This window comes from Alexandromys fortis, unplaced genomic scaffold, assembly GCF_014885135.2.
Source record: "Alexandromys fortis isolate MF-2015 unplaced genomic scaffold, M_Fortis_MF-2015_v1.1 scaffold_67, whole genome shotgun sequence".
NCBI classification, from domain to species: domain Eukaryota; kingdom Metazoa; phylum Chordata; class Mammalia; order Rodentia; family Cricetidae; genus Alexandromys; species Alexandromys fortis.
In genome coordinates, this window is record NW_026067945.1 from 1 (window position 1) to 27841 (window position 27841).

The 27841-nt window shown below is 50.3% G+C and overlaps 1 protein-coding gene across 1 annotated transcript in view; it reads right to left on the reverse strand.

Annotated features, from left to right (window-relative positions):
* Positions 1–4: 4 nt before the first annotated feature.
* Klf13 (KLF transcription factor 13) overlaps positions 5–27841 on the reverse strand; it is a gene marked incomplete at its 3' end in the record, with an annotated part of 45417 nt that continues 17580 nt past the window's right edge. The window contains exon 2 of the mRNA XM_050149151.1: positions 5–259. Coding sequence (XP_050005108.1) covers positions 5–259 — 255 coding nt within the window. The remainder of the gene's footprint in view (positions 260–27841) is intronic.

The window sequence follows — 27841 nt, forward strand, 5'->3', positions numbered from 1 at the left end:
CTGCTGGCATCGGAGCGGCTGTAGTCGCTGAGCGAGCCCGTCCGCGAGCCCCCACCGCGCCGCTGCAGCATGCCCGGGTGGAAGTTGGCATGGCGACGCGCGTGTTTCGTCAGGTGATCGCTCCGCATGAAGCGCTTCTCGCAGATGGGGCAGCTGAACTTCTTCTCGCCCGTGTGCGTGCGGTAGTGCCGCGCCAGCTCGTCCGAGCGTGCGAACTTCTTGTTGCACTCCTGCCAGCTGCAGGCGAAGGGCCTCTCACCTGTGGGAGACAGGGGCAGAGGTTTTAAGTCTCGGCCACGCCCCACCATCTAGTCAAGCCACTGCCTCTCACCACCCTCGAGGCCCGTTTTCTCATCCCGTGGACAAGCTCTCAGCCCACACCTGAGATGCAAGCAGATGACAGGGCTGAGGAAGACACACAACATGGCCGACTCGGCAGTGGAGCTCAGACACAAGGGAAAGCCTTCCATCAACACTCCCCAGGCAGGACCAGAGTAGGAAGGGGGATGCATCTTGTCTAGCAAGAGGGGGTCGGAGAGACCATTACCCAGAGTCTGCCAGCCCACTGTACCTGCCCTGACAGGGGTCCTAATGCGGGCCTGGCGTGCAGCAGACTTCAAAAGGCTCCTGCTGACTCAGGCAGGATGACACACAAAGGTAATGGCTGGGGGGGGGGGGGGGGGGGGGGGGGGGGGGGGGGGGGGGGGGGGGGGAGACGCGGAGGCACCGAGCTAGGCAAGTGTGGAGAAGGCAGAGCACAGTGCAACTCAGGGGGTAGTGTGGACTCAACTCACTCTGGACCCCAATCTACTCTCTGCTCAGATCAAGGGACACGCTAGCATTTACCCAAACTCTACAGATGAGAGAGAAAGGGTGGGGGGGGAAGACCAGCTACTCTGAGAGAAGCATTTGGTGGCACCCCAGAATGAACCCTGTCTGTATTGGGGAAGCCACAGGGCTGCCTTTCCTGCTTCCTTGTCCTACAGAGCCTCTAAGGAAGAGTTTCAGCCTTTCAAGTCTAGCAAAGGAAATCCACAGGGCCCAACCATCCACCTTAAATATAAACAGATACTTGGGGCCACCTGACAGCCAATGAAAATCACCAGCATGAACAGGAGACAGCAACAAAGCTACCAGCTCCAGAGGAAAAGGAGAGAAGACAGGAAACAAAAGAACAGTAACCTAATTTTTTTTTTTTTTTGGTTTTTCGAGACAGGGTTTCTCTGTGGCTTTGGAGCCTGTCCTGAAACTAGCTCTGTAGACCAGGCTGGTCTCGAACTCACAGAGATCCGCCTGCCTCTGCTTCCTGGGTTTAAAGGCGTGTGCCAACATCACCCGGCTAACCTAAAATTTTTGATTAGTATTCAATACAATCTGAGATACAATGGGATGCCCAGAGCAAACAATATCATAGGAAGCAAGTTCAGAAAACAAAACAAAAAAAAAAAACACTGAGAAATTAAGAAATACTCTTGATTAAATAATAATTCCAAAAAGCTAAAAATATACTCAAGGAACTATCCTGAAAAACAAAAACAAAACCCCAATTCTAGAGAATTCGTGAACGTGGCAGTGTTCCATCCCCTGGCACTTTGGAGACAAGGCTTTTTCCTCAGCCATTTTCACAGCGTGGGGAAAGACACTGAGAGGTGATGCAAAACCAAGCAGCCTGGGGCATGGCCACGACGGCCGCCCTTACGTTCTGGTTCGGTTTTCCAGAACTGTTCTGTGAGCAGACTGCTAGGTTTGCATACAATTCTTGTTTCTGACAGACAGTGGAGGACAAGAAGTTGGAAGCTCCAGCAATCAGTACAGGGGCTTTTATCTAAGAAGAGGTACAGACAGTGGAAGGAAGGACAGTGTGCAGCCAGGGTGTGTGGTAGGGGTAGGGGGCAGGGAGAACGACAGGAGAGCATGCTGGGAAGATCAGGCGGAGGTGTGAGGGAAGTGCTAGGAGAATTTCTGCATAATTACAACAGTGAGTAGAAAACCTGAGATCTCAATACTTAGTAAGTGGTATGCGAGAAACAGGCATCAGACTTCCACGCCAGAGCAAGGCACTACATGTCGGGCATACTGGACACACTGGAGGGCAGGGGATGGAGAGTTTACATCTCATATACTCCATCCAAGAAACCAGGAGTCAAGGGCAAGGGGGAGGCTTGGGGAGACAGGGCCCCAAGGCCTTCAGGGGATAATCCTAGAAGAAAGCAATTCTTTGCAGAGAGCATGGCCAAGATATTAGATAAAAATAAGGGCACGGACAAGGCACATTTCTTTCTTTTCTTTTTTTAAAATGACGATGAACTCCAGGAAATACAGGAGCAATCTGGACACACGACAACAACGACCATATTCCAAACACACTAAAATACCAGATGATCTTGTGCGACCAGTGAAGAGCTCAAAGGCCCTAGCTGCTTTTCGTAGGTAATGACTTATCTTTCCCAATGACCCCATGGGAAGGCAGAAATAAATATAACTCCAGCACAGGCCTCAGTGGGTCAGAATCACAGTACAGGCACATAGAGCACAGGGCAGAGACAGGCGTCACAAACAAAACGTGGCTTTCGAGGAAAGGTAGAGAGATACACAGTGGGATTTAAACAATATATATAATTTTATCAGTTCAGGAGGAGGTGGGTAAAAGGGTAGGAGTGAGGTGAATTCTTAAAATAGCATGAAAACAGATTAATTTGAGAAATAAAGAAACAAATATATATTATATAACACAGACATACATGATATTTATTATTATTATTATTATTATTATTATTAACAGTACCCATCGGGACAATTAAAATCAGATCAGGGAACAGTGCTGAACTGAACACAGTCCAATAAGCCCTTCTGTGTTGCAGGCTGCCAGAGATGACTCTAAAGGTGAAGGTGTTTGCTTGATCAAACATAATGAATAGCCTATGTTCTATCCCCAGGACCCAGACACTGCAGGGAGAGAACCAGTTCCCAAAAGTTATCTTCTGCTCTTTACACATGCCATGCCATTCACATGTGCCACCACACCCCAAATTTAAAAAAATGTCTAAGTACAATTTTAACAACAGCTAACCCAACCACAGTCAAAGAGATGGCAATGCTGAATATGCCAACTGGTTCCGGGAAGAGGGGCTTGTCAACAAGAAAGTGGGAAGTGGGTCACATGCTATTTCTATTCCTGGATATTCACAGGGCCTATTAACCAGCAGCACCTTGGGAAAGTCTAGAGTCACCTGTATCAAGTCAAACTGCTTGCAGTGGGAGGAACTCTAGAGTCACCTGTATCAAGTCAAACTGCTTGCAGTGGGAGGAGCAATGAAAAGATACAGCCAGCCACTAATCCCCAGAATCTGAGAAGCAGCCTAATTTGGAAGGGGGAAAAGGGGTCTTTGTAGATATAATTAGGCTAAGAATCTTTTTTTTTTTTTTTTTTTTTTTTTTTTTGATTTTCGAGACAGGGTTTCTCTGTAGTTTTTGGTGCCTGTCCTGGAACTAGCTCTTGTAGACCAGGCTGGCCTCGAACTCACAAAGATCCTCCTGCCTCTGCCTCCCGAGTGCTGGGATAGGGTAAGAATCTTGAGATGAAGCCACAAGTTCCAAGAGGGAAGTAAAGGAGGAAATGGTGGTAAGGGACCAGGACCATCCCTCTACAAACTCCCAGTTGCCAGTTCCAGCACTGGAAGAGAGGAGAGAGGCAAGAAAGAAGATGCTGTCTTGGAGCCTCCAGGAAGAGCCACCCCTGCCAGCATCTTGCTCTGAGATGCCTGGTTTCGTTTAGAAACTGAGAAGTAAATTTCAGCTGCTTTTAGCTATCCACTCGATGGATACAGGAAGCAAACATGCTGTCCTGTTCTCAGAGTCGGGCCCACACGGTGATGCTATAGGCTATGTGCCACCAGCTCTGGTACCAGGCCTGGCGTGTTCCAGTGTCTGTTCTTATTTGCTATCCCCACCCACGGGGTCTTCTTAGACTGGAGCAGAGGTGGGAGCTGGGTTCAGGGTGGAGACAGAATCCACTGAACTCAGCTTCACTTGGTTTCCTAAGAGGCCCCGATCTTTGTCTTTTTCGGGATCTTTCTGCTTGCGTTCCTGGAAGCATACAAGATGGGTACTATTACGGATGGGCCAGGCAATGGCGGGGCTGCAGAGAAGGGCAGCGAGTGTCTCACTGGGGAGGAAAGTGGGAAGGGTTTCCACACTTTCACTGGTACATGCTCAAAGCAGGACCTGAATTCAGGATGTAATCCTCACCCCAAGGGACGCCAGCCTCCCACCTGCTCTCTATGCCTCCATCAGCCTATTTAAAAAAAAAAAAAAAAGTCTATGGGGCAGAAGCTCACGCTACATGCCCACCTCCAGTGGTGATATCCAAGGCTGCCAAAGATACATGCGGGTACTAGAATGTATAATGGAGGATGAGTGAATGGAGGTGGGGGTCACATGACACTCCACACTGCAGGACACATCCCTTGCACTATCCCTGTGAGCTCTCTGAAGAGCTTCTACGTGTGTGTGTGTGTGTGTGTGCCCCTGATACTCATTGCATTAGGAAAAACACAACACAAACAAGACCCAAGCACACGTTCCAGCAGCTGTCCGGAGAAGGATGCCATCAATTATCACACAGCCTCTGGAATTTTCCACGGCACTCTAGGAAGAGCAAAGGTGGGTAATGTCACTGCAGTCACACAGTTTTAGCTCACGGTGCCATGAGAGGGTCTCAGGTGCCTACAGGTGCCCTTCGGCATCGCTCTGAAAGCGCCGCTCTGGACACTGGACTCAGGGTAGAGTGGCTGGCCTAAAATATCACAGGACACACCATACAGACAATCCCAGCACACAGCTGGAGACCCCACCTCCCATCACAGCAGAGGGAGTGGGGGATGGGCTAAAACAGCCCCAACATCCCCACTGTCCTGCATCTGCTCTCCTGTGTACAACCAGTCCCCAAGGATAAGGTGTAGTCTAACTCAGAAAAGTACTGGCCCTCTCAAGAAGGTAGCCGGAATAGAGGAAGCTGGTCCCTATAGAAAGACAGTCTTTTTGAGGAATCCCAAAGCTGAGGGGACCCCATTCTCAGAAGCTAAAAGGGACCAGGGGACCAGATGTTGTTGGATGACCAATAAAGGTGCATGGGGAGGTGACTGGAGCCACAGGGCAAGACGAGGGATCAGGCTTTGTGAAGGAAAAGCCGGTGGGAGGAAGGGGGCTGGCTGCTGAATCTGAGGCGCTGTGACTGGGTGGGCAGGGAAGTAAGGGACAGAAAAGTGAAAGAAAACCACCCATTGAAGGGGACTGGGTCAGGGCTAGGCTGTGTTGGTGTCACAGGGTTGGGGAAATGCCTGGGGAGGCACAGGAGCCAGAAGCTATAGGCCAAGTGAAAGTCCTAGGGGGGCTATGGAATAGGAATCCCGCATAGAGGGTGCGGGGGCTTAAGCCTTATGGGGGGACTTCAGAACAAAGCTGAGGCTGTGGGGGTGCAGTGTGTCTTGGGGATTTAGCCGGAGGTGAGACTGGCCAGGGGTACTTGGCTCGTCAGGATCACAGTTACATAAATGTTCCCTGGCGCCGCCGCGAGGCCGCTACTAGCAGCAAGCAGCACAGGGCACAGGCTGAGCGTGATTGCCTCATCTTATCAGGGAACACAACGTCCCACACGCTCTTGCCCAAGCCGCAGGCCTGGGCGGGAACAGCGTGTTCTCTCTCTGTGAGGCTGGCCGGAGGAGGGGGAAGCGAAGACAGCCCAGCCGAGGCTCTCCTCCCGCCAAAGCCCTTACTGGGTTTGGGCGCGCGCTGTCCCGCAGCAGAGGCGCACAAGTGCTACTGGTTTCTCAAAATGCTCCAGCTCCGAGCCTGAGCGCAGCTGTGCTGGATCCTCCGGTCCAACGGGCATGCTCCAACCAAGCACCAATCAGAGAGCTAAGTCTCACTGCCACTCACTCCTCCCCACCAGCTGAGGGGACGACTCCAGGTTCCAGCAGCACCTGCACAAACCACAATGCCTTTCTGCTTTGTGTGGACCTCTCAGGAGTAGCAGCATGCATTTTTAGAGACTTTTCTGTTGCCCTCCCTAGCCCCATCCTACATGTGCTGAGGACGGGCAGAACAACCTACTGCTTGATCTTGGTTTAGGGTTACTGCCCAAGCCAGCATCCAACTCTTATTGCAGAGGGAGAAGGGAGGGCCTGGGAGTGATGCCCCTCTGACCAGGAGACCCTGCAAAAGCAGATCATCAATATTACGCAGTATCCTGGATTACATGAAGAGCCCTCTGCAGGCTTAAGGAATCTATGTGGGGGTTAGGGAGGCGGGGCAGAACAATCAGAAGCCTTTAAAGAGATCAGACACCTACACCTCGCAGCATCTCACAGTCTTGGCTACTCCATACCAGAGTGGGCTGTCATTCAGCAGTAGACAACTTTGATCTGTGGTCACAGGCGTGGGGCCACTTCTAGCTTTCAACCTCAAAAATGCCTTGAGATAGTCTTCGCTCCAAGAAGGCCTGCTTGTTCTCCTAGCAAAGCTCAACACACAGCTAAATATTTGGGATGAACAACTGGAGACCTCAAAGAAAAATTCTGGTACACAGCCTCACTGGGTATGAAGGATTGACTCTGCCTGGTGGGAGGACTTCCCTAATCCCTTAAGGGTACCATGTGGTTGCTAGACAGCTAATCTGCAAATGATTTGCCTCCTTCACCCACAGAACAGGTGAGATATATATATACCCGCGGGAGGAGAGCTGGCTAGTGGCAGAGCCAGTCACAGCCAGGACCCAGGACTCAGTCTGCATCAGGAGAGATGCACGAAGCAAGGAAACTGTCTTCCTTGCCCACATACAGACTGCCACTGATGCCCTGAGTTGCCATCTTACCTCTTTCTCAGTCACTGTGTGGGGTAGAGAAAGACTGGAGGACCCACGCCTGCTTGTAAGAGATATGTTTTTGTCGCCTGTGGACTTGTATGCCTGGGCAAATGGGTGGCATGCAACAGAGAGAGGAACCACTGGCTATGGATGCTGCTCTTGCCCCTGACCCTACTTCAGAGCACTCTGGCCTGCCGCTACTGTTGTGGGAACCAATGCCACGGATCACATCATCTCCCTACACCTGATCTTAGCCGAGAGGCTGAAAAGCAGTAAGTGCAGGAACGCACGCCATCCGGATGCTGAAGGGGGGCTGCTACTCAACCTCAGACTCCACTATGGGCCAATATGTGTCTTGACTGACCGTTTCTGCAGTGGATGCAGGGATATTTCTTAAAGTTGGTGTTTTAGTTGTTGCAATTTGGCGTGGGATAATTTGTGTATAAATAAATAAAATGTATACAGAAAACAAAGTCAGAAAAGCTCTGCAAAGGAACTGCCATGTCTGAAGATGTAGCTGCTGGAGTGGGGCAGGAGGGCAGAGCCAGACTCAAACGAAGTGGCAACTCCACCAGACATATCAAGTGAGAGGGGGAGTGTCACAAGAAGGATTAAAACAATCAGTGTCTGTAAGGGTTAGCCCCCATCCTTCATCCATTATGCTACAATCACAATACATCACACAGCCCTCCATAAATACATTCAACATTTATATACTAGTTCAAATGTCGAAAGTTAAAAGAAAGCCTAAAGTTAAAAGACTTGTCAAAGATTTGACTGTGAAAGATGAAACCATGAATGTTCTATGAGCAAACTATTTTATAATACTTGGGCCGAAGTTCTTTATATAAGTCAAGGTCCAGAAGCCATGAAAGTAAGGACCGCTAACTGGACTACACAGAACTTGGCGGACGATGTCATTCTAGACAAGAGTGAAAGGGAAGAGACAAGCAGGAAAGGATACACATGAAGCTCGCCATCTTCAATACTGAGTTCATGAAAACTGGAAGGAAAAAAAAATGGAAAACCACGCAGAAGCAGTTCATGGGGAGATTACAGTGGGTCTCTCAAACAACCCCAAACATCCCTCCATCAGGACTTCAAGGCAGAAAGAGTCCACTGAAATATACCTTTTATTCACCAGATGCTCAGGCTACAGGGACACAGCCACACTGTCCCTCTGCTTACAGAAGGACAATTGCAAAAAGCGCTTCTTGGGGTGACTTGGGAGACTCGGCAACGTTAGTGAGAGTACAATTGTGGTGGCTGAGACTGCAGCTCCGTATCAACCGTCATGCTCAAGGGGCTGGGCCAGCCCCTGCTGTCACATTTTAAAACACTCCAGATCCTCCAGTCCCCTAAACCCAAGGTGCCTAGGCTACACAAGGCCTGCACACTCAGAAAATGGCATTCACACCTGACTGATCAGCATAGCTGCAGCCCAGAAATAAATAGGGTTCTTCAACAGATGTTTAAGCAAACTGTGGAACACACGTACTGAAGAATGACACGAATAAGCCGGTGTTCTTTGCGGACCGTAAGAGTCAGGCTACCAAGTATTACAGCCTCGCGAGGAAAACAAGGCCCAGAACAAAAGCATGAAGCATTTGGACAAACACTATGAAGGTGCACATGCACCTGCCTGTCGTCTGTGCAGAAGTGAGAACAGGTTCTCCTGTGCCGACAGAGGACAGGGAAGGCTGCAACACTACTTAAGCCAAGCCAAGCCCCCCCCCCCCAATTCCATATAGTCAACTAGAAAATGATGCTAGTCATGGGGCCGGCAAGATCGTACAGCGGGTTTAAAAAGCACCTGCCATGCCAGCCTGACAACACGAGTTAGATTCTTGGAGCACACAGTGGAAGGAGACCAGGCTTGTGGTGTTTTCAAAGAAAATGGCCCCAAAGGGAACAGCAGTATAGGTGGCATTGTTGGAGTAAGTGTAGTCTTCTTGGAGGAAGTGTGTGGAGGCGGGCTTTGAGGTCTCATCTAGCATCAAGATACTGCTCAGTATTTTAGTTCACTTCCTGTTGCCTTCTGATTAAGATGTAGCTAGTACCATGTCTGCCTGCAGGACACCATGCTCCCACCATGACGATAATGGACTAAACTTCAAAAACTATAAGCTGCCACCTCGGTTAAATGTTCTCCTTTGTAAGAGTTGCCGTGGTCATGGTGTCTCTTCACAGCAACAGGCACCCTAAGACAAGGCTCCCAAAAGCTGTCCTCTAACTTCCACAAGTGACTAGTGGCGTGCACACACCAGCACGCATCTACACTACACAATAATAAATAAAAACTTAAAAACGGAAAATGCTGCTCATGGTTGCTGTCTATTTAAAAACTAGACAGGAGTGCTAGGCGCACAGCTCAGCGGTGGAACACTTGCCTAGCATACACGGGGCCCTGAGTTGCATTTTTCTTTTCTTTTTTTAAAAGATTTTATTTATTTATTATGTATACAACATTCTGCCTCCATGTATGCCCGCAGGCCAGAAGAGGGCACCAGATCTCATTAAAGATGGTTGTGAGCCACCATGTGGTTGCTGGGAATTGAACTCAGGACCTCTGGAAGAGCAGCCGTGCTCTTAACCACTGAGCCATCTCTCCAGCCCCCCCCCCCGATTTGCATTTCTAACACAACAAAAAAAAATCAGAATCAAAATTACACTTTAAATATCTTTCAGTTGGACACAGTACCTCACGTCTGTAATTCCAGCGCTCTGGAGATGGAGGCTGAGATTGCCCTGAGTTGGAGGCCAGACTAGGCTCCCTGAATACCTACCTGCCTGTAAGGGCAGGTGCTAGCATCCTGGAGGCCAAGTCCTACCTGCAGCCGTAACACACACCCCAATGCCAAGGCAGGAGAGTGGGTCTCTCGGTAGGGGTTAGAGTGGTGGGCATCAGGGATACAGCAGACTTCTGGGAAAGAGTTTACTCTCAGACCACGATGGAAAGGGTAAAGACAGAGAGCAACAGGCACAATGCAGAGAAGCCCAGGCACTTCCCCTGGTAGAGTAGGCCATGCTTTATGTTTTAGGGCAGCTCCAGCAATCAGCAGCCTGTGTAGACTCCCAGATAATCACTGCTGCTCAATACTGACAAGCCCTCTGTCCACCTGGGGGTGGGGCTAGGGGACACACCCCCTCTGCAAAAGAAACTCTGCAGTGGCACCAAGGCCCCAGAGGGTGGCATGACCTTGTGAGCAGCTGAGAAGGCTACCTCTCTGCCCTTCCATAATTACCGTGCCCCCTTCCTCTGTCCTCTTCCTGTGCACCCTCACCCCCAGCCTGGGTGCCTCCTAGATGTACCTAACCAGGGCATGCACCTTGCTCTGCAGATATTACGTTCTACTGGGAGGAGCCAGCCATGGTGGGTCAGCTTCACCCTCACACTATGCCAGCTTACCTGCCTCTACCAACCTTGAGACCCCAAGTGTGGAACCCATCTCAGATGAAGAGTCAGTGCTCCATCAGAGCTGGGCCTCAAAGCCTAGATTTTTGCCTAGAAAGAAATTTGCATGTCCGTCCCCACCACAACAGTGCTGGCGGGAACTGCTATGGCCTGCTGCCTGCACACGCATATCGCAGGTGAAAGGAGAGAAACATAAGAAATCAGTGCCCCCGCCGGGCGGTGGTGGCACACGCCTTTAATCCCAGCACTCAGGAGGCAGAGGCAGGTGGATCTCTGTGAGTTCGAGACCAGCCTGGTCTACAAGAGCTAGTTCCAGGACAGGTTCCAAAGCTACAGAGAAACCCTGTCTTGAAAAACAAAACAAAAAACAAAAACAAAAAAGGAATCAGTGCCCCATCTGACCCACAAACGGGCTGAACACAGGTCACACTGTGAGGCACCTAGCCCTTAGACCCACCAGATCCCATCCTCAGCACCCTGGCACTTCAGGCTCTGCAGAGGAAGGCTAGCCACTACCTCAGAATCAGGCTGTAGCAGTTGTCCAGTTCCTGGTCAGCCAGTCTACAAACTAGGGCAGCACCCCTGTAGGACGATCGCAAGAGACGGCTGGCACTCACTAATGCTCTTGCTGCAGCAGACAACACCTAGCCTGCAGAAGGGGTCAGTTTTCCCAGCCCCAAGGCCGTATCTGTGAGAGGAGAGCTGAATGCTGCCAATCGGTTGCCCATTCCAAGCAGAAGAGTGTCTGGGGGAGCCTGAGAGTGACTACCTCGAGGTCCTGAACCTCCTACCTGGCCTGCCCCCAGTGACACAGAAGGTTCTAACTAATTGGGGGATTGTTCCATGAAAATGCAAGCAGGACATAATGAAACCGTTTCTCCAGAGCTGACTTCATGGAGCAGACACAGCAGAATTGTCATTTTCACTGTGGGTCTCAGCTATTTAGTTTTTTTTATTTAAAAAAGGAAAAGTGGGGAAAGTGACAAGTCTTTCTTAACGACAGCTGCAAAGTGGCCAGAATTCCTGTTCCACACCCTCAAGGCCCACCAGAAAATCTCCTCTACGGGATCCCCAGCCCACTGACCACACGCCTCCAGTTACTGGCAACTTACACCCAGCATGTTCTGGGAAATCCATTGTGTTTCTAGTTTGAGATTGGGCTTTCCTGCAAAATTCCCTTAGCCATAGATATAACCCCTCAGTTCTGCCTGCAGCAGCTCACAAGTTTGGGAACTCTGCTCAGGAAGCCATCTAGGAGACAAAGCCAGCCCATTCCCGTCCCAGCCCTGCCCACGGCTTCCACAGAGCCCCTTCCTCCTTAGACCCTATTTCCTATGACCTCTGATATCCTGGCCTGGAGCAGGACCCCAAGGGAGATGATCCAAGAGGCCCCAACCCAGAAGGAAGGCAAGTGCTACATTCTGTTACACCCGGGATTAGAAAGATCTTTCCCACTGTCACTTTAAAAGGGATTCCACGATCCAGATCCACCTGGGTCTGTTGGTGCCAAGGCAGGTTTGATGACGGCAGGACAATTCCCAGAGTAGGAACCCTGCCCTGAGTCCAGACCCCTCTCCAGCAAGACTCTGGCTGTGGGGGAAGCTCAGTGGCATCCACATTCATCTGGAGGAGGGTGAGATGAGGGTGTGGGGGTGGTATCACATGAAACCATCCAATGTTCTCACAAGCCACAGGCAGGGAGGTTTTACCAATGGCAGACTACATGTTTGGATGCAGGCAAACAGCAAACTCTCCAGAGCCATGGGCACAGGAAAGAAACATGGTATATGACTGTCCTTTCTGAATTTCTTATATTTTCAAATGAACTGGTGGTTCAGGCAATCATAAAGAATACAACAACATTCTACACAAAGCCGTGTGCATATACCTACGCATACACACACAGCTCCAGGACTGCCTGCTTCCACTAAACCAGCATCCCCAACCTCACAAGGAAGCAGCACTAATTTACACACACTTGTATACTTGCCTGGAGAGGTCAAAAGGACCACATGCCAGACATTTCATGATGGTGTTTTCTCTCCTTTTACTAAGGGTTACAAAACACATTTGAAAATTTCCGTTTCTAGGGTCTCCTATAAAACAGCAACCACCACAGACAGGCTCTCCCCTACACAGGCACCCTTCCCTTGTTACTGCTGGAGGTACAAACAAGGAGGTAAATTTTCACTCTAGACACTTTCAGATATGGAAATGCTACATCAACGGTCTCCTGCAGGTGATGGAGGTCAGGAGGGAGGGAGCTGAACCCACAGAACAGACATTTCTATGTCTTTCCTCTAAATTCTCAGATCTCAGTACTCAGACAGCCTAGGAAGGATGTGCTTCCCATTTCTGAGTTTCTGAGCTATCAAACAAAGATGGGACCTAAGTTTAATTATCTGATGAAAATATTCTTTATTTGAGGATGAGCTAAAGAAAAGGGATCTTGGCAATTTAGCAACTTAGTCGGGCGTGGTGGACCACGCCTTTAATCCAGTACTCAGAAGGCAAAGGCAGGAGGAGCTCTGTGAGTTTGAAGCCAGCCTGGTCTACAAATTGTGTTCCAGGACAGCCAGGACTGTTACACAGAGCAACCCTGTGGGGGGGGGGGGGTTGTAGCCATCCAGCATATATAAAGAACTCTGAAATTTCAACAATAAGTACCCAACTTCAACACTGAATGAAGAATCTGAGCATTACAGCGAAGAGGAAGATGGACAGCTAGGAGGGACTCGGCTCTTCCCACCTTATGGAATCCAGAGAACAAGGAGAGCACAGCACTGCAATTCACTCACTCCCTGCGAGGGAGGGAGGGAGAAAGGGCGGGCCACTGTGGAAAGTCACTCACAGATTCTTTCAAATTTACAAAGTCTTATAAGTAACACCCTAATCCCACTCGCAGATCTGAAGCAAGGTGAACCGAAGAGATTCCACAGTAAGACCTGTACATACAATAGCTTACAACAACAGTTACTGACCGCCATCAAAGCTGGAAACAATGACCTTCTACAGACAGAGAAACAAATTTTGGTACATCCACAGTGGAGTATTATTCGATGGTTAACAAAGAAGCTACTGACTTGCAACAAAACGAATACATTATGAATGCATTTTGCTAAGCTGAAGAAGGTAGGCTGCACTTCACATGGCTCTATTTCTATTTCATTCCGCAAAACATAATCTATAGGTAGAAAACCCACAAGGGATGGGAGGGGGCTCGGGGACTGGTTAACTACCACAAAGGAACACACAAGGTGTGTAATACAGTGGTACTAGGATAGTAGAGACTACATCTGTCTGTTCTCATAGAACTTGGGGGAGGGGGAAGGGGACCTGGGTGGAGTCTGGATTTCCACCCAGCACTGTAGCAAAAAAAAAAAAAAAAAAAACCCACAGAACAACAACAACAACAACAAAAACCCCAGCACTTGGAACTGTACTCACAAACAAGGACCTTCAGTCTACACAAATAAACACTGACCAGGAAGTTGGGGAATCCCAGGCTGGAACTCACACTGAGTCACATGCCCTAGTGGAGGGTGGGGAGGACAGCAGCTGACCTGAGTTACTGGGAACACAGTGCTGCCTGGAAAGGCTGAAGAGTAGGCAAAAGGACCTTCACTGTGGTGGGCAAACCACCTCAACTAAGCGCTGTCCAACAATCACAGGTGCACTGTGGAGGGGGCAGAGGGTCAGCAAGGGGGCAGTCCACAGCGAGGTCAGTCCATGAGCTGGCCCCAAGTAAGACCTGGATGTGGACTCCTGCTAGGTCACTGTGCAAATGCAGGGAGAGGATAGATGGTATATTTCACTGATGTCTAAAAGGCAAACTCTCTCCCCTCCCCTCCCCCAGCTCTACCCACTGAGTGGCATTGCAGCAGCCACACCCCAGTCACAAGGAACACATCCAGATTCTGGATTCTGATACCATTTTTGCAAGGAGGGGAAACAGGGTCCTTTGGATTTGATCTGAGAGCTGGGACAGGAAAAGTACATGAGCCTGGGCATCATAAAAATGCCACAAAGTCAGGAAACACAAAATCTCCAAACCAAGGGCTCTGTCGAAAGGACACAGGAACTGAAAGAGTCCCTTGGCCGGGGCTGGGACATCCGAGTATCAACATAAATAGCACTAAATTCACATGAACTGCATCCCCCATGGGCATGAAGCAGAGGGGAAAGCTCTTTCCTTTCTGTTGCATTTACCTCCAAAAGCCCCACACCCAATCCAGAGGTCAGACGGCTACAGGCTGGGAGCAGCCTACAGGACACTTAGCCGCCGTAGTTTCACTATCTTTGTTTCTGTGTCAAAGTACCTGAGCAAAGCAACGTGACGAAGTGTTTATTTTAGGCTCACAGTTCGACGGGATGACGCCCATCATGGCCGCTGCCGCACGAGGCAGCTGGTCACACTGCCTTCTCAGGCAACAGAGAGAGATGAATGAAGGAGCTTGTCTGCTTTTTATACATCTGGGAACCCAGACCATCAGACTGTATCATCTATACTCGGGGTGGGGTTCCCCTCCTCACAACCAGAATGTGTCTCCTGGGCCATTCAAAAATCTAGTTGGGTTGATAACGAAAACTGAACACCTCAGCCAGTATCCTTCACCGTCCGTCTACTGTGAAAATCTGTCCGTCCGACCTGACACGGTTGCTGCACTCATGAACTAACAGTGGCTAAGGTTACCGGCACACGATCAAGCAGTCAGCATCCCAACATGGACTGGGGAGGAGCTCCTGAGGTCCTATCCCTTGCTGACAAGCTACTGGCACATGATGGCTTCTCATGGGGAGGGGCGGTCATTTTTCTTAGGGCTGTGGCCACTAGTGAGTTGTCCATGCTCTGGTGGGTGAAAGGCTCCATACGCACATGCAAGAGGGCAGCACTAACTGGACTCATTGAGTTCTTTTTTTTTTTTTTTAAAGGAACGTTAAGAGTGGGAGAGAAATATGGGGAAGTAAGAGAAATGAGCTGGGGCAGATAATCAAGATACATATACACACATGAAATTGCCAAAGAATAAATAAAAGTATTTATTTTCTTCAAATGCCAAAACTGGGCGTGACGGTGGTGCACACCTTTAATCCCAGCATCTGGGAGGCAGAGGGAGGTGGAGCTTTGTGAGTTCAAGGCCAGTCTACGTAGCAAGTTCCAGACAGCTGGGGCTACATAGAGAGTCCATGTCTCCCAACAAACAATCAAAAACCAAAACCATGAAAAACAAGTAAAAATCTTAGGTGCCAGAAGTGACCAAGGGAAATATGACAACCATCGTCCAGTTACCGATCTTCAGGTGATGCCCCTTGTCATTTGTGATCAGGACAACAAAAGCTGTGTGGATTTATCAGTGCTAACAGTGCTGAGACGGTACAAATGGCCAAATCAGATTCAACAGACGAGAAACTAAGTTCCCATGCTCCTCAACTATGTTGGAAGCAATCTACCGTGGTCACTCTGTCAAGCTGACACGTCCCTTGTCATTTCCCACCTGGAAAGTAAGTGCATGGGATCCACCAGGCAACAGGTACCTACTGGCCCAGCGACTGCCTTGGAAGGGTGGACCAGTTTAAGAGGCAATACCCGAGGAAGCCTGTTCCTTTCAGGCTCCCTTAGACCTAATGGCTCTGCAACCTGCTTCTGACCAACCAACTCGGTACATTTCCTCGAGAAGACGAGGAGCATCTTCCCTCTCTTCACTCCTGGGTTATGTTCCAACGCTACTAATATCATAGGAGCGGTGTCAATCATTTGCCATGGAGTGGCGGTGGCCCAATCTGAACGCTAAAATTTACTCCAGAGGAAAGAGGGAATGAGCCAGGCCCTCTGGTAACCTCCTGTGACTGCTATGTCAAGCCCGGCTTGTCGCAGGATCTGGAACCAAGGGAGACCTGGGACCTCAGGCCTGATAGAAGAGAACAATTCATGCAAGTCCTCTGACTACCAAACAACACTAGTTTTTCCTCATTTCTTTTCTAGTTCTCACCTCTCCCTACACCTCCCATGCCAGCGCTAAGTCCAAGCAGGAACTCAGGGTAAAGCTAGAATTAACTGCAGGCATCAACCACCTTCTGATTTCCACTGACATATAATAAGTTAAGAGACAAAACAAAATATAAAAGGCAAGGGTAACACTTAGAAGCTGGACTCCAGACCACAGAGGCAGAGAAAGGGGGTTCTCCTTACTCTGCACAATGTACCCCACCTAGGGGCTCAGGAGCCTCGGGCAGGTACGGGAGGAAGAACATTATTAGAGGCAGGGCAAACACAGGGTGGCCTCCAATACCTGCTAGGGCAGAGACTATGTGATGGAAGGCTCTGGACAGGTACCCTTCTGGCTCAGAGTGGGGCAGCTTCCTCAATAGCAGCTCACAGGCTAGATAAGGCCACCCTAGTGGACCAATCCCAACTGGTTCTGAATCCCCAGGCAGGGCAGAGGTCTGCTCCCTGAGAAGCCCTGAAGGAAATGACCTAACAGACCACCACTTTCAGAGCAGCAGCAACTGATACCAGAGGTGGCTGAAAAGGCAGCCCCTGGCCCTGTAGGCCAAAGGTCAGCTGATAGCAGGAAGAGACACGTCAGAAGAGAGAGGTCAGGAGCAAGAAGCACACTTCCCAAGTTTACATTATAATCCTCTGAGACAAGGACACTGCAGGGACAGACAAGGATGTGCACCAAAGCAAGAGACCCCAGGTAGAAAACTATGATATAAGAAGAAAATGGGTCACAAATGAAGACCCCAGCAATAGGATTAGAAGGCAATGCTGAAGACACTAGAGAAACCAGCAAAGGGGACAAGGGGGTAAAGATTTCAGTCCCTGACAATGGAACCCCCCCCACACACACACACCAGCCTGGTCAGATGCCACATGGGAAGCAAAGCAGAGAAGCCTACAGCAGACGTGCTCACAAATCTATACCTCTGAGCCCTAAGATAAATGTAGCCCATGGGAAGTTCCATAGAGAGCTGGAGAGAAGGCTCAGCGGTTAAGAGCATATACACCACCCTCATAGAGGACCAGAGTTCAGCTGCCAGCACCCACTCTGGGCAGCTCATTTGCCTGTAACCCCAGCTCTAGGGTATGTCACCCCTGGCCTCTGCAGACACCTGCACCCACGTGTACACACAAGACACATTAGTTTACATAATTAAAAATATGGAAAGAGAGTGGAAAGATGATGCAAAGATGGTACTCATATGTGAAATTCTCAAAACATCAATTGAAAGATAATAAAATCTTTTTTGAAAAGGCATTTGGGCTGGAGAGACGGCTCAGGGTTAAGAGCCTTTTCAGAGGACCTGGATTCAGTTCCCAGCACTCACATCTGGCTCAGTTCCAGGAGATCAAACACCTTCTTCCGGCCTCCACAGGCACCAGGCAATATGTGGTGTACAAGTACACATATGCAGGCAAACATCCATAGATACAAAATAAAAATAAATAAATCTTTCTTAGGGAGGGAGGGACGGAGGGACTTAGGAAGAGAGGAAGGGAAGGAGGGAGGGAGGGAGGGAGGGAGGGAGGGAGGGAGGGAAACGTTCCGGAGTGGAGCGGAGCATGACAGACATTTGAAAATGGTCAGCAAAACGGCTCCAGCCTTAGCAATGTGGGTTTTCATAGATAATCCCTTGAGAAAACTCTCAGTTTTGATCTGAACTGTGAAGATAGAGGCATTTCCCATCATCTGTGTCTAGTCCATGCCCTCTTCTGGAAACAGTGGGGGCATGTATCACTAAGATGCAGAGCAAGCAAGCACCACCTTCCAGGAGCCACACTGTGCAGGCATACCCAGCAGGAACACAGGCCCAGGATGGCATCTGGAAAACCAATGCCTAGAGAAAGCCACGCCAAAGAATCATTCTAAGGGAGGAGAAAAGGGGCATGTGAGGCACGGGTCCCTGTCGCTTGCCTTCAGTCACCTACCAAAGGAAAGTTGCCATGGGTGGGCGGCAGGGGGAACAACATGTCTGCCATCACTGTAAGAAATAAAGCTTCCAAGTCAGACTCCTCTTGGGAGGCAAACTCTGAAAGAAATGGCCATGAAACCGGCAGTGCTGCCTTGAGGGAAGGAACAGTGAGGAGGAGCAAAGAGAGACCCCACTTTTTTAATAATAAAATGTGCATACATGTCGATTTAAAAAAAAATAGTTTATTTCTCATTGCAAAATGGGATGGGTGTGACATTCTCGGCAACCCAGCTGTTCCTTTGAGAACGATCTTTTCAGAAAGCCCTGGGAGAGGCGAGGGACCGTGCTGAAGCAGCGGGCCTCTCCCTGATGCACGTGATTGCTTCCCAGTACCCGTGGTTTCAGAAATACCTGAGCAGCGCAGCACTAGTGCCCTTTCTTACTAGCAGCTGGTCAGAACATGAACCTGAGAGTCAGGACATTTTTAAAAATGCCTTCTTTTCCAGTGTCAGGGCCCCATGTACGCAAACAAAGCACACATTCAAGCACAGGCTGCACCCCAACTTTACAGTTTTCTAGGGGGCTCCGACTTTGAGGTTAGGGGAGCAGGTTTTGGGTATCTTTCGGCGCCACATAGTACTATCCTGCATCAATATTAGACATACTGAACTTGCATGTAAAAATAGCTTGCATTTAAACACTTAGGGTAAAGTAATGGGATGTCCCAGATTTCTTTCACAACAACTGGGAGGGCGGTGCCTGTGGGGTGTTTTTCAACGTGAAAGTTTAGCAATCCCAAGGAGCAGGCCCAACATACCGGCCACACTTCCTTCCTGCCTGGATGTTTCTCTCCCCCAAGGCCTACTCCAGAGCTTTGGGTTGGGTCAGTTGCCCTACTGACCACCCCCTGGGTAGGTGCCATCCTGTAGCCTGAGACCTTGGACCATCTCTATCACTGTCCCTCCACTACAGTCTAGTGTGCTTTCCACGGCCCGGAAGGCAGAGCTGTACAGGGTCTAATGCTGCACTTGGTAAACACAGGACATGCTTGGGTCCTTTAGTCTGAGCCATCTTTTGGGACTGGCTGCAGTCAAGCATAACATCTGACCCCAGACTATAACCTGGGTGCTGCAGACAGCAATTCTCTGGGGGTAAGGCAGGGTTGGGGTGGGGTACTGTTTTCCTGGCTTCAGCCTGGTTTTGATTTAAAAGGAGAGCAGAATGGAGACAGGCACCCCCTCATACTCAAGGCCTGGGAGCACCTTGGTTTTACAGGGCCTGGGGCTCAGTGCAAGGCCTAGTGGGAAGGACTGGTACTCTGAGCTTCTGCCTCCAGACAACCCCTTCTCAAAAGCCAGGCTGCAGGAGCTGCCTCCCACAGGCTGATAGCTCACTGTGGGAACTGGCCACAACCCCTGCAGCCCCCCTTCCCAGCAGCTATTCTTGGTCTGTGTCTCCCTTTGGGGGGAGGATAAGGGTGGAAATGATCAGAAGCTAAAGTTAGCAAACTGCAAACAATCGAGGGCAGGAATCCGAGGTCAGATGAGGACAACAGTTTGTTCTCTGCGGCCCTGAGGTGGTTTAGCAATAAAGGGAATTGAAAATGAAAACAGATCTGGAAGCAGCCCAAACCCTGCTGGGACCAGGCATGCTGAGGTCGGCCCCAGGTGGGCCAGGCCAGATGGCAAGCAAAGGTCCCAGGCAAAGGCCCCACCCATGGTACCCCACTTTGCAGGGAAATCTTCTATATCCTGGCAGACACACTCAAGGGTGCCTAAAATGCTGGCTACAGCACCCTCCCGGCCCTGAGCTAGCGAGGACTTTCTTGTTGGGTGGCCAGCACCATAGCTGTAAAGCCCACAGTAACTGCACCTTACAACCAGGGCAGCGAGTTCCCGTTCTGACCTGTTGGCCATTTTCTTTTTAATACGACCCACTGAAACTGCCTGAGTGACAAAGAAACCAAGCCAAAGGGGAAGCTGAGGGGGTGCCAGGAGACTCACCACTAGCAAATGGTGGGGCAGCTTTGAGCCCAGTTCCCTGGCAGGAAACTGCCTCTCTGTCACCACCCTCTGCAGCGCCCCCTCTTGAAGGCCCACCCAGTGTCTGAGCAGGCCACAGGCTCAGAGGAGGTGCCCACAGCCCAGACCAGCTGTGTCGTGGCTGCAGACGGGCGGGAAGGACAGTCTGGTTTTATCCTGCGTGCTGGAAAGCGTCCCTTCCCAACAACAGCTCCTAGTGACTCCCCAGGAGGACCGACTGTTCGGTGTTTTAGGTTTGAATCTGGTGATACCTACCACTAGTGACTGAGAAATGATGTCCTCCCTGTTCTTCAGGAAATTTAGCTTGGCCGTGTGATACAAGAGTTTGAATACATTTTATTAAGTTTCTTTCAGTCTGTTTACAAATATTGAAAGAAATCACCCAGAAAGCGTTAAGAACCGTGGTCCGCCGGAGCTGTGGTCCACCCCCAGAAGCCTCTAAAGCTTAAGTAGAGATTACAGCCCCAGGACAATGCCCCAGTTTGGGACGGAAGATGCCACAGGCCCTCCCTGGTATGAGGAAGGCCCACAGGTGCACTCTTTTCCTAGAAACAGCCTCATTTCCATTTAAAAGAAGAAACAAACTCAAGAGGGGTTCTTCCCTGCAAGAAATAGTGTCATGGGGGTACATAATGGGGGACAGGGTGATTCCACCTGCAGTGCCCTGGCCCAGAGTCAGACCCACAACACCAAGTGATGCTGCCTACAGGCGCTAATCTCAGTAGTTACTAAGGTCAGGTGGGGCAATACTTTCTTACTGTGGCTACTATTTCCGCACAAGGAGCAGAAGCCAGAATGTTAACAGCCTGTAGAGTACCCTGGCAGAACCCATTCCAAGGTATTTTATCAGTCCCTGGAGCTAATGGAGGCCCCTCCTGCAAACAGATAAGAAGAGGGATGGAAAGCTACGTGTGGCCCACTGTGGGCTAGCCCAGGTCAGGCCTCTGCTGGGAAACACCCTCCCTGAACTGCAAGATCTGAGCATCCAGTCTTTCAAGGCTGGATTGCAAAGCTTTCAGGGTGGGAGGCGGGGCCACAGGGCACACTGTTTTCCTGGAAACAGCCTCACTTCCCTTTAAAAGGAGAGAGACTACAGTTCCTCGGTGAAGAGGGTGAGCCTGGGCCCCTCTTGACACAGCCTACTTAAACAGCGACGACTTCGGTTCACTGGAAAACCCTCTCAGTATCTAACAAAAACATACTTCTCTCTTTGCCGAGGGTATGGACCACAGGGGTCCTCATGCCTTCCTAAAAAAAAAACGCTATGGACCACAGGGGTCCTCATGTCTTCCTAAAAAAAAAAAAAACGCTACTGACCCCTGGCTGAGAGGCACATTCCTTGGCCGGCTCCTAGGAATTCACACTGGAATTACTGAGGATAGCTGCCCCAGGAGAACACATCACTACAGCTGCCAGGCCTATCTGCCCCAGGGCTTGAGTGAGGAGGCAGAGGGATGGACACAAGAGCAGGCACTAAAGGCCAGCCTGGGGGTGCGTGATGTAAACAAGATCCAGGTCAGGCTGAAAGAAGTCACTTGGTACCTTATGAATGCTACCAGAATCAAAGAGTGGCAGAGCGCTCGCTCAGTAGGCGAAGGCTCTGGGTTCAGCTCCTACCATCAAAGACCACAGCAACATTAGCAGTGATGACCATGGAAAAAGGATTCGTGCTCCATTCCTCCTCTAGTCTTTCCCTGACAGCTTCCGGTTTCCCAAATAATTTTTAATGAAAATGTCCAACTTTTGCCATCAGAAATATCAGTGGATACAAAGCAGTCAAGTCAGTGTTTTATTTATTTATTTATTTATTTATTTATTTATTTATTTATTTATTTATTTATTTATTTATTATATACAGTGTTCTGTCTGTATGTATGCCTGCTAGCCAGAAGAGGGCACCAGACATCATTAGAGATGGTTGTGAGCCACCATGTGGTTGCTGGGAATTGAACTCAGGACCTTTGGAAGAGCAGGCAATGCTCTTAACCACTGAGCCATCTCTCCAGCCCAAGTCAGTGTTTCAACAAGGCAATTTGTGTGCTGCAGCAGCACACCTTGACCTGCCCAGGAGCCCCAACCATGAGCCTCAACTGTCAACTCAGGCTTTCCAGGCCTTGAAGTAACTTGGAATCCTTCACCAGGTCCCGGGACGGTGGATTGTGGTGTTCTTGCAAAGTGAGTTGTTCTGGAGACATCAGACTTTTCCAGTTGGGTACCCAGGGCCTACCTTCTAGTGTCTTAAACTGTCAGCACCATGTTCTCACAGGAGGGCCCTGAAAACTACTGGATCCCACAAGGACCCGGAGCAGTGGATGCTAGACCTGGGCTTTTCGCTAAAGCTGTGGGGGGGAATCTAAGGGTTCAGTGGGCATGCTTCACTTGAGGCCCTTCTAGAGCGCAGACCCTAGACCTGAGCTGCCTGGTACCCCTTGAGGTCTACAGGCTGGACAGAGCCCACGCAGGTCACAAGCTCTACCTAGACCTGGTCCAGAAAGCTGAACCCTAGACCTAGACCACATTATGTGTCACACAATTTTGTCTAAACGCTAGGGGAGTGGACCCCTGGTTCAGGTCTTTACCGTGAACCATGGTAAAGGCCACTGTGGGGAAACACGTAGTTTCTCCTAAAAGCACCTGAGGGAGATAGGACCTCAGAAAAGCATCCTCAGGGAGAGACAGATGCCCCTCCTCCTCTGAGGTCCACAATGAGATCTACTCACAGAAGTCCACCTGCCTGGCAATAGACAGCTGTTCTCATTCTGCTCGAGCACAGAATATGGTGGACCTGCTATATCTTGAGTGGGCATCTAGGGGTCCTGTAATTAAGGGGCCTGTTCTATTATTCTCCTACTTTCTCTAGCCTCAAAGGCCTCAGGGATCTGTCCAGGATCCCAGGGTCACAGGTGCTTGATGCCCTCAGACCTCATTCCCTTCCCAGACGATCATGTTTCTATCATAAGTAGCTTTAAAGCAGACGCTGCATGTCTTAGGATGGCTGGAGGTCAGAGCACCTGTCCCCAGGGCACCCCAGGGTAAAGAGTGTATCCAGCAGCTTCGAGAATGCAATTTATTCAGTGATACATGGGCACCGCCCACATTCTACCATCTAACTTCATGTAGAAGTCCAGGGAATATCAACTTAACCTGCTTTTTATGAATTCGTACTAAAGTCCACATTGGCAGGGGAGGCGCTGGTAGCTGTGACCTGCCCCTCCTCCCAATAGGCCATATATGCCCAGGAGAAACAGGCTTCAAGCAGCCCTAAGGACCTGGGTCACAGGCATAAAGGTACAGGCCTGGCCACACCACCTGCAGAGCCCCAGAGGCCCTTCCTCCTACAGCTATTAGCATGTTTCCTCTCTAGTGCTGTGGGGTCCAGAGAGACACAACCCACACACTTAAGTAGCAGATACTCTAGGACTGTGAGGGGTGATAGAGCAGAGGCCAGAACCTGGCTGAGGCCCAGGGCCAGCAGAGCATGAGACACTCTCCAGTTTCCCAGTGCCCATTGCTGACCTACAGGACATAGACTTCCACGTGGGTGGAGGTGACTGTGGGTCCATCTGGAGTTCCAGGAGAAAAAAAAAATCACAGACCAGGCAGGCAATATATTACAAATCCAGTTTCAGCTTCCTCTCCCTAAATGCGTGGCAGGCAGCAGCATTTCCCAAGGGGTCTGGTATCCCCCAAGATGAAGATATCTGTGGTCCTGTAGAGACAGGGTGCAGAATGAAATCCCACAAAGAGGAGCAACAGACCTGCAGAAGACCAGGAATCTAACTGCACCCCATCATATGTGCTATCTGAGTCCACAAACTGCACACACTGAGGTCTAAACATCTAGCTCTGAAACTCTTGTTGGAATCTTCACATGGAATCGTAAGACATCTCTGGCATCAGACAGATGATTAGGGCACGAATTAGTATTTATGGATGGGTTAGGGAGCCCAGACAGAAGAGTGTGCCTCAGGAAACCCTCTGATCCTGACCTTAGCCTTCTAGTCTCTAGAACTACGACAAATTCCTTCTGTTTTCAAGAGTTCCCGTTCGTGGTATATGACAAATGATGAAGACATCAGCCCTTCGGAGACAGTACTTGCTAAAACTAACCCTGGCACAGCTGAGGCTCCTGGATGTAAAGCTGAAGGTCAGAGATGCTGACTGTAGTGGTTTGAATCAGGATGGTTCCCAGAGCTCATGTATCTGTATGCTGACACATCAGGAAGAAGCACAATTTGAAAAGGATTAGGAGGTGTGGCCTTTCAGAAGGAAGTGTGTCACTGGGGGTGGGCTCTGAGGTTTTAGAAGGCCATGTCAGGCCCAGAGTCTGTCTCTGTTTACGGATCAGGATGTAGACTATGTCTACAGGCTTGCGGGCATGCTCCTCACCAAGAGATCATGAACTAACCTCTGAAACTCTAAGTAAGACTCCAGTTAAATGCCTCCCTTAAAAAGAGCTGCCTTGGTCGTGGTGTCTCTTCACAGCAATAGCACAGTGACCAAGACAAAGTCTGAGTCCCAGACCCCTAAAGCATGCAGTTCTCTGTGGCCAGAGCAGGCAGCAAAGGCTCCCTGGGCCATTTATGTCTAAGTCTTCAGTGAGAACAAAGTCAAGCAGCTACCTCTCTAGAGAGCATCTTCAGGTGTTGCTGAGTATCTTCTTTGAGCATTTCTGTATGAGCAAAGTGGTCTGCAGCAACGCATCACTTTCTGTAGGAGCATGTGTACTCACGGGTACCCACACGTGTGTTCGCCATGCGTGCTGCTACTCCTGTCCAGCACGGCCAGTGTACAATCAGGTAAAGAAGGTGTCGCAAGGCACCTGCTGCCGCCATGTGCTTCTGCTGTGAACTTTTTTCCCCTTAACTTTAACCTTTCCAGGTTATTCTGGCAAAAGATGTGTCCATTCCAGCTTCAGACTGACTTGAAGGGAGAAGCAGGGATCGCCCTTCCCTGACCCCTTCTCCACCAGTGAGAAAGCTCTGAGCTGAGTCTTGTTCCCAGCTTTCAGACACGCAGCAGCAGGTGAGGGGGGCCAAGTCCAGGCTGGAGTACCCAGGGCACTATTGAGAAGCATGCTTTTGCCGCCTGCGTTGGGTTCTGCTGCTCTCCTTGGGGGCTGGTAGCCAGAAGCATACACATTCCTACTAAAGCTGTATTGTAACATGGAGGGAAGCCCATTCCACAGCACCCATGCTGTACAGGGTCTCAGACGCCAGGAGGGAGCACAGAGAGACTGGGTCCTTCATGATACCCCAGGGCTCAATGATCACAATCGCCTGAGCCACTGCTTCCCTTGGCCTCCCTGGTCATCTGCCTGAACCACCTCGGCCTTTCACGCTGGTGGGAGTCTCCTGAGGAGCTCTTTCCTTTCTCAGAGGGATCATTTAACCCACACACCAGTGTGTACAGTCGGTCTCCTGAGGGGCCCTGCAGACTGACCACCCTCTCCACACTGTCACCCCCAACTCAAAACGCCAAGGCAGCTCCTTTGACCCTGAACCCTTAGGCTACCTCTGGGGCTGAACCTTGCTTCTAACTCTAGCAAGACTGTCTTCCCTCATTCCCTACCAGAAGATGATGATGACAGCAATTCCCATAGGGCACTGGTCAGGGTCTCACAAAAGAAGTAGGTGGGCCTGGTATACCCAGGTAGTTCCCAGCGTGCATAGAGAAGCCTTTTTCTCATAAGGCTAGTTCTGCTGACAGAGCTCTCTGAGGATACTTGCTGATCCCTAGAGTGTCCAAATATCACATGACCCTCGAGGCTTTCTATCCTCCCACCTGCTGAGCTTGCTGTCTAAGGCCCAGGGATAGGGACCTGGTGGCCCAGCCTGTCCCTGCTGCAGCCTCCCCACTCCCTGTGGCCTACATGGTTCTGCATGCACCTCCCCAGACACTTTCTAAGCTGCTGGCGCACAGAGATGGAATGAAAGTGACCACCAGGATGCCCACTGAGATGTACTGGCCATACAACACAGAACCCTATATCTGGCCCCAGAGTACCCAGGACCGTCTATGTCAAGGTCGGATAGCATATTCATTTCTCCATCCTCAAGAAGGTGATGGAGAAGGCCTTGAAAGGGCCTGTGCCATAGCAAGTTTGCACCAAGAGTGCCCTGAACCTAGCACAGAGGCCAGAATCACAGGTAGGCGGCAGGAGGCATTGAAAGGTGAGAGCAGCAGAGATGGACAGGAGAGAACGGACTTCCCACTGCACGGGAAGCCAGGGTCTAAGCAGAATCCTTAGGAATGGGAAAGGAGCCAAGCTGAGTAAAGTCCAGGATGGGCAAGAATAAGGTGTCCACTATAGAGAGTAACCTTCTGGACTTGTTCCCCGCTTGGTTTTTGGAGACAGGGTTTTTCTGTAGCTTTGGAGCCTGTCCAAACTAGCTCTTGTAGACCGGGCTGACCTTGAACTCACAGAGATCCACCTGCCTCTGCCTCCAGAGTGCTGGGATTAAAGGTGTGCGCCACCACCATCCAACTACCTTCTGGACTCTTGGAGACAGGACTGAACAGGAAGGCCTGTTTATTTCAGAGTGAGCTTTGCTGATCAGCACGGAGGTACATCCCAGTGTCTGTAGAACCATCCTGGGGTCTGGCTAGTATTGGGCACGCAGGCCCACAGGAGGTGCTCTGCTGAACCCCCACTCTCTTCCGTTACAGTAAGAACAGGGCGGACATATCCAACCAGCAGATGCTCAGTATACCCACAAAGCACCTGCTGGTGGGCAGGAGTACGACTGGAGTCCTCTCTTAGGCATTATCCTTTGCTTTTTGTGTAGCCTGGGGAAAATATGACGTCATGTGACTGAGAGTGTATGGCGCTCACACGCCACGGCAGATGCACATGGAGCAAAGGCTACACTGCAGTGCAGGCAGTCCCATGACAGAGTGAGCGCAGTAGGCACAGCTGCCCTGGGCTATACCTCACTCTCAGGCATAGAGCACAGCACTACCAGATGAAGCCTACCCATTTGGGGACATCAGAACCCAGAGGAAAGGAAAGGACCTCACTGTGGGGCCAGGAGGCCCCAGAGCAGCTCATACCCTTGGATTTTCTCCACTATGTCCACACCACATCTTACTGAAAAACTTTCAGTCTCAGGATATGATCTGGTGACACACTTCCCTTGCCCGCCCCCCGACCTGCTGCTTGCCTCCAAGCACAGCACAGTCATTTGGGCCTAGACCTGCCCCACCCCAACACTCCAGGAGGAGGGAGGCCCTAGGAGGCTGGCCAAGAAGGCTGGGGCAGAAACACAAGCTTCCCAAAACTATAAGATCTCAGGGACTCCAGTCCTCAAGAGACAGGGGAACCAGACAAGCCAGGACTCTCACAACATTTGGGGAATAAGGAGAGGAACCCCATGTCACCTGCCCAGCACATCCCACAACACATGTACAAAGTGAGGTTCAACACCCCTTCACCATGGACCCTGCCCCATCACCTCTCTCCCCAAACCCAGGGCTTCTTCCAGGCTGCAGGCAGCCCAAACTCAGAAGGAACAGGAGCTGGTAAGCTCCTGCCTCATGCCTCCACAGCTCATATCAAGCTGAGCCTAGCCCAATGATCACCCTGAACTACCCAGAAGCATCATGGGC